We start from the raw sequence: 15,089 nt of genomic DNA on the forward strand, positions 1-15,089 counted from the left end.
AATGTTAAAAAAACAACTTTATTTTCCTCTTACTGTCTCCCTGAATATACTTGTATTCAACCTCTTTCTGAAACGCTCCGTTTTAGCACCTTTCAACGGAATTGCGTTGCTAGGCAACAGCTTGGGTCCATGTTTACTTCCTGTCAGCTGATGTTATTTACATTCACTGCAACAGGAAATAAACTGGGACACATTCAGAATGTTTATGTTTAAAACCGTGTAATGATCTAAATATTGTATATTTGTGACATCACAAATGGACAGAAATCCTAACGGCTTGTTTCAAACGCACAATTTCTGAATACGGGCTGTGTGTGTGTGTTTCTCAGTATTTTGAGCGTTGATACTTCCACAGTATTTATATAGCACTTAAACCTGCTTTATAATATAAAAGACCTTACTTTTTACAATATGGGACCTTTAAGTTGTTGTGAACAAGAGGTGTTTATCTCACGGGCTGGAGATTAAGTTAATATAGGATTTAATACCATTTGGTAGTTTAATCAGTGGGGCAGCCTCATATTGACCAAGCAGGTATACAGTGGTTTCATAGTTTTTCCATAGCTGCAAGCGGAACAAAGTATACACACATTCCACTGTCGGAACTTAACAGTGTGACATCCTGCGGAAGTAAACAACACAAGCGCTAGTAGCATTAGCTGTATGCTCCTGATGAATTAGCTGGAGGACGATATTGTAGTCGCTGCACAGAGATTTATCTTGTTTGTAATTAAACAACAATGTCTTCAGTTGAGTATTTGAGAGAGTTTGTCAACGAGCGACTAACTGCTGCTGCTGAAGAAATATTCAGAGTTTTTAAAAACACTATTATCGAGTACGAGGAAGAGATCGATCGTCAGCGCAAACTGTTGGATGTCGTTTGGAAACCTGAAATAAAGTTACACCGGATAGGTGTGTAAAAACTTTAATGGTCTTTAAAAGCAAAAACATGGGAATATGACTCATATAGAGTCCTTATGGTTTAAATACAAACTTATTTGCTTATTTGTTTTTTCTATTATCAGTAGTATCCTCTTCCTTCTGTTGTCTGTCCCTCCAGAGCTCCCACAGCAACATGTCTGTAAGGAGGAGGAGGTTCTCGCTGACCAGCAGCTCTGTATTCAGGAGAGGAACTCCAGTCTGGACCAAGAGGACCCAGAGCCTCCACAGATTAAAGAGGAACAGGAGGAACTCTGCATCGATCAGGAGGGAGAGCAGCTTGAACTGAAGCAGGAGACTGAGACCTTTATGTTGACTCCTACTGATGAGGAAAGTGACCACAGTGAAGATCAGACTCTGAAATTCAATTCTGATGACACTTTAAGTCCAGCAGAGAAAGAGTCTGTAGTCAACATGCCAGTTATAAGCTCTGTGGTATCAGAACCAAACAGTGACCACCAGCTCCTCTCTCACAACTCTCATGTAGCTGAGAGCCAAGATCAGAGAGGAGGCAAGAATGGAGACTCAGGACCAACTAATAATGCAAAACCAAAACGAAAGAAAAGATATCGCAAAGGCAACAGCACTAACAATATATCTAACCCGACTGTGTCAACGATTCACAGTAAAACTCACACAGGTAAAGACGTTTTCCAATGTGTCACGTGTGAGAAAGATTTTAAGTATAAGTCACAATTGCAGAGACACCTGAGAATCCACACAGGTGAGAAGCCGTTTTCTTGCAACACGTGTGGGAGAAGATTTAGTCGGACATCAACATTGAACGCTCATAAAAGAATCCACACAGGTGAGAAGCCATTTTCTTGCACCACCTGTGGGAAAATATTCGGTCAGGTATCAACATTGAACGCTCATACAAAAACACACACAGGTGAGAAGACACATCCTTGCACCACCTGCGGGAAAATATTCGGTCGGAAATCCCTATTGGACGCTCATATGAAAGTCCATACAGGTGAGAAGCCACATTCTTGCAACACCTGTGGGAGACGATTCAGTCGGAGATCACTATTGAAAGCTCATATGACAATCCATACAGGTGAGAAGCCATATCCTTGCAAAACGTGTGGGAAAAGATTCAGGTGGACAAAACTATTGAAGGTTCATTTAATAAGCCATGCAGATGAGGAACCATAATTGCACACCTTTGGGAAAAGATGTTTGAATTGGAAAGGCATAACAGGAGTACAGACAAATAGCCTTCTATTTGAACACACACAAGTCCAAATGCAAATGAATGCATCTTTTTTTGGAAAAGTTTTTTTCAGTTCACATACATCCATAAACAGGACAAACCACCAACCCCTCTGTATGAGTGTCCTCGTACTAAAATAAATACCCTTTTGTAATGGCAACATCTTTGTAAATAAAGCATTTCCCGTTAAGAGGTGACAATATCTTATTGTAATGAGTAGAAACATCTTGTATTGTACTGTTTAGCTGCAAAATGAGAAAGTTTGCTCCAGCTGGAGCTGGCGCGGTGCTTGGTATTTCCTCAACTGATCTCAACATGGCTGCTGGGTCAGAAACTCTCATTTTACAGCTAAACAGTACACTATAAGATGTTTCTGAAAACATCTGAGGTGAAAAATAGGCTTTACAGTAACAGAATATTGATTCATATTTGATCAGCGCTGCCTAGTTTGATCGGAGCTTGCAAGTGATTGACAGCTGCTCAGAGATGGCAAGGCTCCAGCTCGGCTCTGATTGGTTGTTTTCCTCCGGTCTGTGAAATCTTGCAGATGCCGTTAGGAGCACCGGAGGACACAGAGGTATATGATTCAGATTACCTGTCTCATGCACTACTGTGAGGATATAGTGACCGTTTTATAAAAAAACTTTTTTTAATCATTTGCTCCATTTCTACCCATTGCTGCTTTAAATTAACCTGTTTTACCCCCTTCACATCACTGTATTGCTAATATTGCTTTTAGCAACAGTATTTTTTTTTAAACGATTATAATCTCCCAAATCTTTGAAAAATCTTTGTTGCATAGTTCCTATAAATGTTTGACCTGTTGAATTAATAATCTTTCTTTTTTTTTTACCATTTTCATACAATACATTACCTCAATTATATGGGTGGACTGTGAACTCTCTGATCATGAATCTATGAACTCTTTTACAAATGGAAATTATTGATTGAAATAAAATTAAATGAATAAACCCTCTAGTGGAGTTGGGTCATTTTTGTTTTCAGTCTTTAATCTGCAGCATTTCTCTTAACCGTGTATTGTCATGCATGTGATTGGTTCAACGTGATATAAAGTGACACAATCTGTAGATCATGTGCTATATGCTATGTCAAATGATGTTGTTATAACGTTAATGTATAATTATATCTAACAAAACAATAACCATCAGCTGTCTCACAATTTACATGTAGCTGTGAGCCAAGATCAACAAGAAGGCAAACATGGAGACTCAGGTTCTGATGAGGACATATTATTCAGTGGGGGGCAAATGTAAACCCAACACAACAATTCCCATACTTAGTTTAAATACAAAAAAAGGCTTCTGCGCTGTCATTGTTGCCTATTTATAAGCCACAAATGTTATTGAAATAACTGGTTACAGCCCCGACGATGGTGTTAAACACATGTTCTGTAAAAATGGGAACAATTGTGAACGGAACAAAAATACACATACATTCCACCGTCGGACACTTAACAGTGTAACATCTGGCGGAAGTAAACAGATGACAGGCGCCAGTCGCGCTACTTGAGTGGATTGATTGAGTTTATTTATGGAAGTTAGTCAATCAGTAAAACTTCGAGTCATCTTAATTGTTGTAGAGCAGATTAATATTTCATTTGTTATTAAACAACAATGTCTTCAGTTGAGTATTTGAGAGAGTTTGTTAACGAGCGACTAACTGCTGCTGCTGAAGAAATATTCAGAGTCTTTAATAAAACTATCTTCGAGTACCAGGAAGAGATCGATCGTCAGCGCAAACTGTTGGATGTTGTTTGGAAACCTGATATAAAGTTGAACAGGATAGGTGTGTAAAACTTAATTATTTCAATAACACAAAGCAGAGGAATTCGATTAAGATATGATTACTATTGTTTAAATATATGCTGGATACTCATTTACTCGCATGTCTGCATTTTCTGCTTAATAATCACAGTAGTATCCTCTTCCTTTTGTTGTCTGTCCCTCCAGAGCTCCCACAGCAACATGTCTGTAAGGAGGAGGAGGTTCTCGCTGACCAGCAGCTCTGTATTCAGGAGAGGAACTCCAGTCTGGACCAAGAGGACCCAGAGCCTCCACAGATTAAAGAGGAACAGGAGGAACTCTGCACCAGTCAGGAGGGAGAGCAGCTTGAACTGAAGCAGGAGACTGAGACCTTTATGTTGACTCATACTGATGAGGAAAGTGATCACAGTGAAGATCAGACTCTGAACTTTAATCCTGACCAAAGTCAGAGTGTAGCAGAGACAGAGCTCCCAGCTAGCATGTGTATCAGTTGGATAAAAGACGAATCTGACTGGGAAAATCCTGAAGTATCAGAACCAAACAGTGTATCGTATTTGAATCATGATTTAAATCAGAATCTAGCTGATAAGTCTATTATCATCACATCAGTTAAAAACTCTGCAGAACCAAACAGTGACCACCAGCTCCTCTCTCACAACTCTCATGTAAATGAGAGCCAAGATCAGAAAGGAGGCAAGAATGGAGACTCAACTAGAAATGCAGAGCCAAAACCAAAGAAGAGGCATCACAAATGCACAAGCACAATGATTGAGTTTAATACTCACACAAATAAAAAGTCTTTCAAATGTCACACCTGTGAAAAAGTTTTCAACAACAACTCAAATTGGCGGAGACACCTGAGAATCCACACAGACGAGAAGCCGTTTACATGCAAAACATGTGAGAAAAGTTTCAAGTGTAGCGGTAATTTGATAAAACACATGAGAATCCACACAGGAGAGAAATCATATCCTTGCAAAACATGTGAAAAAGATTTCAGATCTAGCAGTAACTTGATGGACCACATGAGAACCCACACCGGTGAGAAGCCATATTTGTGCAAAACATGTGGAAATTATTTCAGATCTAGCGGTAACTTGATGGACCACATGAGAAGAGCCCACACTGGTGAGAGGCCATATTTGTGCAAAACATGTGGGAAAGATTTCTGTCGTAATAGTGACTTGTTGGTCCACATTAGAAGAGCCCACACTGGTGAGAAACCGTATCTTTGCAAGATCTGTTGGGAAAGATTCTTTGATGCGTCTCAATTGAAAAAGCATGTAAGATCCCATACAGGCAAGTAGCCTTGTATTTGAAAATATGTGGGAGACAATTCAGTTCAATTGCAGCACTTAAACATTTCACTCAAATGACAGACTTAAAAAAACACCAGAGGATCAATATACACAGGAGAAAGCATCGAGCCGAAACTGCTGTGGAGACATGTTCACTAACTGAATAACTCAATGAAATACACTTTTGGAAATAGCTACTTCTCTTTAATTGAATGTCTAAAATGTCCTATTGAGAAAAAGTCTCAATATCTGAGTGTAATGAAGTTGTATATTGTCAATAATGCCATCACATTTTTTTAAACTAACCTATTTTTTTCCCCTTCATAGTACTGCTTTACTCATAATTTTGGTATCAACAACATTTCTTTGAAACAATCTTAATCTCCCAAATCTTGGAAAAATATTTGTTGCACAGCAAATACTTGAAATAATTTTTGTTGTTTTGGGCTTTAGAGGTGACCCAGAAAAACAAATTGTAGCCGATGTAATACATGGTGCTGTCAGCAATTCAGCCTAAATGATAAATACAATGATCAGTGGCCAAAGTGACGTGGGCAATGAAATTCTGTTTTTGTGATCTTGTGTATGTATTCTAACAATAAATGTTCTTATATTTACTAACATGTTGAATCCAGGGGTATTTTTACATTGTGCTATTGCTACTTTTACTTAAGTACAACTTTACTACTCTGTACTTTATAGGAGTACAGAGAAAATAACCTCATTATCCAACCAGGTTATGTGAGCAGTGCCAGCAGCCAGAGACAGTACAGCATGTTCTTGTGTCACCTAGGAGGTATGAGGCAGAAACAGAAGAGAAGTTAACTGAAATGAGGAACATGTGATTAAGAGAAATATGTATAATGCATAATATGTAATATGGCAGTAGCTCTGACTGTAGTGACTTTTTTTTTTGTCTTTTTTTCAGACATTTTTCAGATCTTTTTTTTCAGACTTTTTTTATCAGACTTTTTTCAGATCTTTTTTTTCGGATATTTTTTCAGATCAGTTTTTTCAAACATTTTTCAGATCTTTTTTTTCGGAAATTTTTTTAGATCTTTTTTTTCGGACATTTTTTCAGACTTTTTTTTCAGACATTTTTCAGATCTTTTTCTTCAGACTTTTTTCAGATCTTTTTTTTCAGACTTTTTTCAGATCTTTTTTTCAGACTTTTTTTTCCTGATCTTTTTTTTCGGACATTTTTTCAGACTTTTTTTTCAGACATTTTTCAGATTTTTTTTTTCAGACTTTTTTTTATCAGACTTTTTTCAGATATTTTTTTTCGTACATTTTTTCAGACCTGTTTTTTCAAACATTTTTCAGATTTTTTTTTTCGGAAATTTTTTTAGATATTTTTTTTCTGACATTTTTTCAGACATTTTTTCAGACATTTTTCAGATATTTTTTTTCAGACTTTTTTTTCCTGATCTTTTTTTTCAGACATTTTTCAGATCTTTTTTCAGACTTTTTTTATCAGACTTTTTTCAGATATTTTTTTTCGTACATTTTTTCAGATATTTTTTTTCGTACATTTTTTTGTCCAACATTTTTCAGATATTTTTTCAGATATTTTTTTTCAGACTTTTTTTATCCGACATTTTTCAGACTTTTTTCATCCGACATTTTTCAGACTTTTTTCAGATATTTTTTTTCGTACATTTTTCAGATCTTTTTTTTCAGACTTTTTTTGTCCGACATTTTTCAGATCTTTTTTTTCAGACTTTTTTTTCAGACTTTTTTCAGATCTTTTTTTTCGGACATTTTTTTAGATCTTTTTTTTCGGACATTTTTTCAGAATTTCTTTTCAGACTTTTTTTGTCCGACATTTTTCAGATCTTTTTTTTCAGACTTTTTTTGTCCGACATTTTTCAGATCTTTTTTTCACACTTTTTTTGTCCAACATTTTTCAGATCTTTTTTTGTCCGACATTTTTCAGATCTTTTTTTTCAGACTTTTTTTTCGTACATTTTTTCAGATCTGTTTTTTCAGACTTTTTTTATCCGACATTTTTCAGACTTTTTTCAGATCTTTTTTTTCGGACATTTTTTCAGACTTTTTTTTCAGACTTTTTTTATCCGACATTTTTCAGACTTTTTTCAGATCTTTTTTTTCGTAAATTTTTTCAGATCTGTTTTTCAGAATTTTTTTCCAGATCTGTTTTTTCAGACATTTTTCAGATCTTTTTTTTCGGACATTTTTTTAGATCTTTTTTTTCTGACATTTTTTCAGACTTTTTTTTCAGACATTTTTCAGATCTTTTTCTTCAGACTTTTTTTATCCAACATTTTTCAGATCTTTTTTACACACTTTTTTTGTCCGACATTTTTCAGATCTTTTTTTGTCCGACTTTTTTTGTCCGACATTTTTCAGATCTTTTTTTTCAGACCTTTTTTGTCCGACATTTTTCAGATCTTTTTTTTCAGACTTTTTTTGTCCGACATTTTTCAGATCTTTTTTTGTCCGACTTTTTTTGTCCGACATTTTTCAGATCTTTTTTTTCAGACCTTTTTTGTCCGACATTTTTCAGATCTTTTTTTTCAGACTTTTTTTGTCCGACATTTTTCAGATCTTTTTTTTTAGACTTTTTTTTCAGACATTTTTCAGATCTTTTTTTTCAGACTTTTTTTTCGAGATCTTTTTTTTCCAGATCTTTTTTTCACTTTTTTTGTCAGACATTTTTCAGATCTTTTTTTTCAGACTTTTTTTGTCTGACATTTTTCAGATCTTTTTTTTCACACTTTTTTTTAAGACATTTTTCAGATCTTTTTTTTCACACTTTTTTTTCAGACATTTTTCAGATCTTTTTTTTCACACTTTTTTTATCCGACATTTTTCACACTTTTTTCAGATCTTTTTTTTCGTAAATTTTTTCAAATCTGTTTTCAGATCTGTTTTTTCAGATATTTTTCCGATCTTTTTTTTCAGACTTTTTTTAGGTCTTTTTTTCGGACATTTTTTCAGACTTTTTTTTTCCGATATTTTTCAGATCTTTTTTTCACACTTTTTTTGTCAGACATTTTTCAGATCTTTTTTTCACACTTTTTTTGTCCGACATTTTTCAGATCTTTTTTTTCAGATTTTTTTTTTTCAGATCTGTTTTTTCAGACATTTTATAGATATTTTTTTCGGACATTTTTTTTGATCTCTTTTTCGGACATTTTTCAGAAATTTTTTTCAGACTTTTTTTTCAGACATTTTTCAGATCTTTTTTTCAGACTTTTTTTGTCTGACATTTTCAGATATTTTTTTTCAGACTTTTTTTTCAGACATTTTTTCAGACTTTTTTTCAGTACTGAGTGTGAACTGGTAGCTGGAGAGATGTCAGTTTGCCTCTTGGGCACTGCCGAGGTGCCCATGAGCAAGGCAACAAACCTCCAACTGCTTGAGGCGCCTGTCAGGGGCAACCCCCTCGCTCTGACATCCCTCCACTAATGCATTTATATACGTCCTGTTTATGCATGTGTGTATTTTGGGCCTGTTTGTAAAAAAAACAACAGAGTGAAAAAATTTAATTTCCCCTCAGGGGATCAATTAAGTGCTTTCTTCTTCTTCTAATAGTATGGAGGTAAAGGAATATAGCGGCTGTTTTGAGAGACACTGGTCCAGTAAATAGGACCTAGAATGAAGATGGCACAGTAATGGACTAGTTCTAGGAGGATGCCAGCGGCCTTGAAACCCCAAGATATAAAGATGTACAACGCTGATTGAAAGCGGAACGATAAGCTGACTGACTTCCACTGTCGGACCTTAACAGTGTGACAACCAGCGGAGGTAAACAACACAAGCACTAGTAGCATTAGCTTCATGGACGTGTTGTATTAGCTGGAAGACGATATTAAACTCGCTGCACAGATACATATTTCATTTGTAACTAAACAACAATGTCTTCAGTTGAGTATTTGAGAGAGTTTGTCAACGAGCGACTAACTGCTGCTGCTGAAGAAATATTCAGAGTTTTTAATAAAACCATTATCGAGTACGAGGAAGAGATCGATCGTCAGCGCAAACTGTTGGATATCGTTTGGAAACCTGAAATAAATTTACACAGGATAGGTATGTAAAACCTGTTCTTTAATATACCAACAAGGGAGTGTGATATTCAATTCAATTCAATTCAATTCAAACTTTATTTGCAGAATTAAGGTTCATATAAAAAAAAAAAACACAAGAGGCACTATAAAAACTCATATACCATCCTAATGCTTAAAATACATACTTGTTTTTTTCTTCGCAGCTATCCTTTTTTCTATTATCAGTAGTATCCTCTTCTTATTGTTGTCTGTCCCTCCAGAGCTCCCACAGCAACATGTCTGTAAGGAGGAGGAGGTTCTCGCTGACCAGCAGCTCTGTATTCAGGAGAGGAACTCCAGTCTGGACCAAGAGGACCCAGAGCCTCCACAGATTAAAGAGGAACAGGAGGAGCTCAGCACCAGTCAGGAGGGAGAGCAGCTTGAACTGAAGCAGGAGACTGAGACCTTTATGTTGACTCATACTGATGAGGAAAGTGACCACAGTGAAGATCAGACTCTGGACTTTTATTCTGACCAAAGTCAGAGTACAGCAGAGACAGAGCTCCCAGTTAGCATGTGTATTAGTTGGCTAAAAGACGAATCTGACTGGGAAAATCCTGAAGTATCAGAACCAAACAGTGACCACCAGCTCCTCTCTCACAACTCTCATGTAGCTGAGAGCCAAGATCAGAAAGAAGGCAAGAATGGAGACTCAGGATCAACTAGAAATGAAGAGCCAATGCCAGACACGAGACATTACAAATGCACAAGTCACAGCAACTACGTATGTAATCCTACTCTTTCAACAATTCACTTTAATTCTCACACGGGTGAAAAGTCTTTCAAATGTGACACCTGTGAGAAAGCTTTCAAGAACAACTCAGATTGGCAGAGACACCTAAGAATCCACACAGACGAGAAGCCATATTCTTGCAACATGTGTGGGAAAAGCTTCACTCAGAAATCAGTATTGAATGGTCATATACGAATACACTCGGGTGAAAAGCCATATTCTTGCAAAATATGTGGGAAAGTTTTCGGTCGTAACAGTGACTTGACGGTCCACATGAGAACCCACACAGGTGAGAAGCGATATTCTTGCAAAATATGTGAAAAATATTTCACGCGTAGTAATGACTTGTTGTCCCACATTCGAAGAGCCCACACTGGTGAGAAGCCGTACCTTTGCAAGATCTGTGGGAAAAGATACTTTGATGCGTCTCAATTGGCAAAGCATATAAGAACCCATATAGACAAGTAGCGTTGTATTTGAAAAAAATATTTGGTGATACAAGTGGTACATGGTCAAAACAGAAGAAATCACAGCAGTGAGGAGTCACATAATTGCAGCACTTGAAGGGAAAGTTTTACTCAAATCAGACTTGAAAAAGCACCTGTGAATCAATAAACACAGGAGAAACCACAGAGCTGAAACTGCTGTGGATACGTGTTCACTAACTGAATGAAATGCAATCACTACATCTCTGTAACTGAATGTCTACAATTCCCCATTGAGACGAGGTCACCATAAGTTGAAGTAGTATATTGTCAACAATGCCATCAAGTTGTGTTGAACTAAACTCGTTTTCTCCCTCATATTACTGTATTACTCATTTTTGTTAGAAACATTTCTTTGAAACTATTATAATCTCTTAAAGGGACTGTTTGTAAGAATCAGAAATGCTTGTTAACAGCGACACCTGTGGCCGTTAAATCAACAAAAGTCAGCGTCGGGCTCGCGCTTGTGCTCGCTCTACATTGACATGAACGAGCATCGCTCAAAACAATGAGGCAACACACGACAGCTAAAACCACAACATCACTCTATATTTCACCTGCTTGGCAGTAATGTTAGCTGACCAGACGTAGGTCTCTCCATGAATCACTGCTGATCCTAGTGTTGGCTTTTCGTGCCTCAGCCTCCCGACTGCTGCCGGTTTCTTCGACACAATCATAATCTCCAGAATCTAAAAAAATATTTGTTGCAAAGTAAGTTTATAGTTTCTACAAATGTTTGACCTGTTAAAAGTATATTCTTTCCATCCGCCACCTTACTTAATATGAGTGGATTGTGAACTCTCTGATGTTGAAGCTCTCTAGTGGTGTTGGGTCACTTCTGTTGTCATCCTGCCAACTTTTTTCTTCATCTGCAAGATGTCATTTCATTTTACATTTTAATGTATTTTGTCATGGCATCAACTTAATATAATTTGTTGTTGTTTTGGGCTCTGGAGGTGACCCACAAACACAAATTGTAGCCAATGTACTACATGGTGCTGTCTGCGATTCAGCCTAAATAATAAATGCAATGATCAGTGGTCAAAGAGACGTGGGCAATGAAATTATGTTTTTGTGATTTTGTGTATGTATCTTAACAATAAATTGTGTTATGTTTACTAAAATATTGAGTGCAGGGGTATTTTAAATTGTGCTATTGATACTTTTATTTTAGTACTACTTTACTACTCTATACTTTATAGTAGTACAGAGAAAATAACCTCATTATCCAACTAGGTTATGTGAGCAGTGCCAGCAGCCAGAGACAGTACAGCATGTTCTTGTGTCACCTAGGAGGTATGAGGCAGAAACAGAAGTGATGTTAACTGAAATGAGGAACATGTGATTAACAGAAATATGAATAATATATAATATGTAATATAATGGTATAAAGGAAAAGGAATAATGTGGCTGTTTGACTTCTTGAGATACACTGGTCTAGTAAAAAGGACCTAGAATGAAGATTGCACAGTAATGGACTAGTTCTAGGAGGATGCCAGCTGCCTTGAAACCCCAAGATATAAAGATGTACAACCCTGATTGAAAGCGGAACAATAAGTTAACTGAATTCCACTGTCGGACCTTAACAGTGTGACACCTAGTGGAAGTAAACAACACAAGCGCTGGTACCGTGAGCTGCATGGACGTGTTGAATTAGCTGGAAGACGATATTGTAGTAGCGCTGATTAATACTTAATGTGTAATTAAGCAACAATGTCTTCAGTTGAGTATTTGAGAGAGTTTGTTAACGAGCGACTAACTGCTGCTGCTGAAGAAATATTCAGAGTTTTTAAAAAGACCATTATCGAGTACGAGGAAGAGATCGATCGTCAGCGCAAACTGTTGGATATCGTTTGGAAACCGGAAATAAAGTTACACAGGATAGGTATGTAAAACATGTTTAATATACTAACAAAGAGTATGACATGCAGCATCCTAATGGATTATATAAAAACTTGTAATTTGCTCTGATGTTTTTTTCTCCCATCACAGTAGTATGATATTCCCTTTGTTCTGTCCCTCCAGAGCTCCCACAGCAGCATGTCTGTAAGGAGGAGGAGGTTCTCGCTGACCAGCAGCTCTGTATTCAGGAGAGGAACTCCAGTCTGGACCAAGAGGACCCAGAGCCTCCACAGATTAAAGAGGAACAGGAGGAACTCTGCATCAGTCAGGAGGGAGAGCAGCTTGAAGTGAAGCAGGAGACTGAGACCTTTATGTTGACTCCTACTTATGAGGAAAGTGATCACAGTGAAGATCAGACTCTGGACTTTTATTCTGACCAAAGTCAGAGTGTAGCAGAGACAGAGCTCCCAGCTAGCATGTGTATCAGTTGGCTAAAAAACGAATCTGAACGGGAAAATCCTGAAGTATCAGAACTAAACAGTGACCACCAGCTCCTCTCTCACAACTCTCATGTAGCTGAGAGCCAAGATCAGAAAGAAGGCAAGAATGGACACTTGGGATCAACTAGTAATGCAGAAACAAAACAACAGACAAGACATCACAAATGCACAAGTCACAGTAACAACATATATAACCGTACTATGTCAACAATTGGCATTAATACTCACACAGGTAAAAAGTCTTTCAAATGTGACACCTGTGAGAAAGCTTTCAAGAACAACTCAATTTTGCAGAGACACCTGAGAATCCACACAGGCGAGAAGCCATATTCTTGCAACACGTGTGGGAAAAGATTCTCTGAGAAATATACATTGAATGTTCATATACGAATCCACTTAGGCGAGAAGCCGTTTACATGCAAAACATGTGGAAAAGATTTCAGTCGTAATAGTGACTTGTTGCGCCACATGAGAAAAGTCCACACAGGTGAGAACCCATATTCTTGTAACACCTGTGGGAAAACACATTTTTGTATATCTGATTTGAGGGCTCATATAAGAATCCACAAAGGCGAGAAGCCATATTCTTGCAACACGTGTGGGAAAAGATTCACTCAGAAATCAACATTGAATGTTCACGTACGAATCCACTCCGGTGAGAAGCCGTTCATATGCAAAACATGTGGAAAAGATTTCAGTCGTAATACTAACTTGTTGGTCCACATGAGAAGAGTCCACACTGGTGAGAAGCCATATTTATGCAAAACATGTGGAAAAGATTTCTTTCTTAAATTTGACTTGGTGCGCCACATGAGAAGAGCCCACACAGGCGAGAACCCATATTCTTGTAACACCTGTGGGAACAAATATTCTTCCACATCCGTTTTGAAGACTCATATAAGAATCCACACAGGCGAGAAGCCATATTCTTGCAACACGTGTGGGAAAAGATTCACTCAGAAATCAACATTGAATGTTCATATACGAATCCACTCAGGTGAGAAGCCGTTTACATGCAAAACATGTGGGAAAGATTTCAGTCGTAATTTTCTCTTGTTGCTCCACATGAGAAGAGTCCACAATGGTGAGAAGTCGTACCTTTGTAAGATCTGTGGGAAAAGATGGTTTGATGCGTATCAATTGGCAAGGCATGTAAGATCCCATTCAGGCAAGTAGCCTACTGCATTACTCATATCTTTGGTATCAACCATATTTCTTTGAAACAATCGTAAACTCCCAAATCTTAGAAAAATATTTGTGCCAAAGTGAGTTTATAATTCCTACAAATGTTTGACCTCTTAAAATAATATTCTTTCCATCCACCACCTCTGTTAATATGAGTGGATTGTGAACTCTCTGATGTTGAAGCTGTGAAACCCTCTCTCTGGTGATGTTGGGTCACTTATGTTGTCATCCTGCCAACTTTTTTTTTATCTGCAACATTTCATTTAATTTTATATTTTTATGTTTGTAATGGCATGTTCTTTAAATATTTTTTGTTGTTTTGGGCTTTAGAGGTGACCCACAAACAAAAATTGTAGCCGATGTACTACATGGTGCTATCAATGATTAAGCCTAATAATAAATACAATGATCAGTGGCCAAAGTGATGTGACAATGAAATTCTGTTTTTGTGATCTTGTGTATGTATTCTCACAATAAATGTTCTTATGTTTACTAAAATGTTGAGTGCAGGGGTATTTTTACATCGTACTATTGCTACTTTTAGTTTAGTACTACTTTACTACTCTCTGTACTTTATAGTAGTACAGAGAAAATAACCGTATTATCCAACCAGGTTATGTGAGCAGTGCCAGCAGCCAGTGACAGTACAGCATGTTCTTGTGTCTCCTAGGAGGTATGAGGCAGTAACAGAAGTGATGTTAACTGAAATGAGGAATGATTAACAGAAATATGTATAATATGTAATATAATAGTATAAAGGAAGGGGAATAATTCGGCTATCTTGAGAGACACTGGTCCAGTAAAAAGGACCTAGAATGAAGATGGCACAGTAATGGACTAGTTCTAGGAGGATGCCAGCTGCCTTGAAACCCCAAGATATAAAGATGTACAACCCTGATTGAAAGCGGAACAATAAGTTAACTGACTTCCACTGTCGGACCTTAACAGTGTGACAACCAGCGGAAGTAAACAACACAAGCGCTAGTACCGTGAGCTGCATGGACGTGTTGAATTAGTTGGAAGACGATATTATAGCC

The 15,089-nt window shown here is 37.1% G+C and overlaps 3 protein-coding genes across 4 annotated transcripts in view; all 3 read left to right on the forward strand.

Annotated features, from left to right (window-relative positions):
* LOC141769761 (uncharacterized) overlaps positions 1-15,089 on the forward strand; it is a 38,035-nt gene that overhangs the window by 3,230 nt on the left and 19,716 nt on the right. The gene's annotated exons all lie outside the window — the stretch shown is intronic.
* Positions 483-11,649, forward strand: LOC141770106 (uncharacterized). Its single transcript, XM_074639769.1, has 6 exons — positions 483-912; positions 1,061-2,094; positions 3,787-3,961; positions 4,126-5,242; positions 9,115-9,290; positions 9,529-11,649. The coding sequence occupies exons 1-6, from the start codon at positions 741-743 to the stop codon at positions 10,506-10,508; spliced, it is 3,654 nt and encodes a 1,217-aa protein (XP_074495870.1). The 5' UTR covers positions 483-740; the 3' UTR covers positions 10,509-11,649.
* On the forward strand, positions 12,087-14,544 carry LOC141769758 (uncharacterized). 2 transcript variants are annotated; one of them, XM_074639157.1, is made up of 3 exons: positions 12,087-12,410; positions 12,551-13,183; positions 13,355-14,544. In XM_074639157.1, exons 1-3 carry the CDS (start codon positions 12,239-12,241, stop codon positions 14,041-14,043), a joined length of 1,494 nt encoding a protein of 497 aa, XP_074495258.1. In that variant the 5' UTR covers positions 12,087-12,238; the 3' UTR covers positions 14,044-14,544. The 2 variants fall into 2 exon arrangements, with proteins under 2 accessions (XP_074495258.1, XP_074495257.1); XM_074639156.1 differs by having other exon boundaries at positions 12,091-12,410; positions 12,551-14,544.

This window comes from Sebastes fasciatus, chromosome 6 (genome assembly GCF_043250625.1).
Source record: "Sebastes fasciatus isolate fSebFas1 chromosome 6, fSebFas1.pri, whole genome shotgun sequence".
Taxonomy (NCBI): domain Eukaryota; kingdom Metazoa; phylum Chordata; class Actinopteri; order Perciformes; family Sebastidae; genus Sebastes; species Sebastes fasciatus.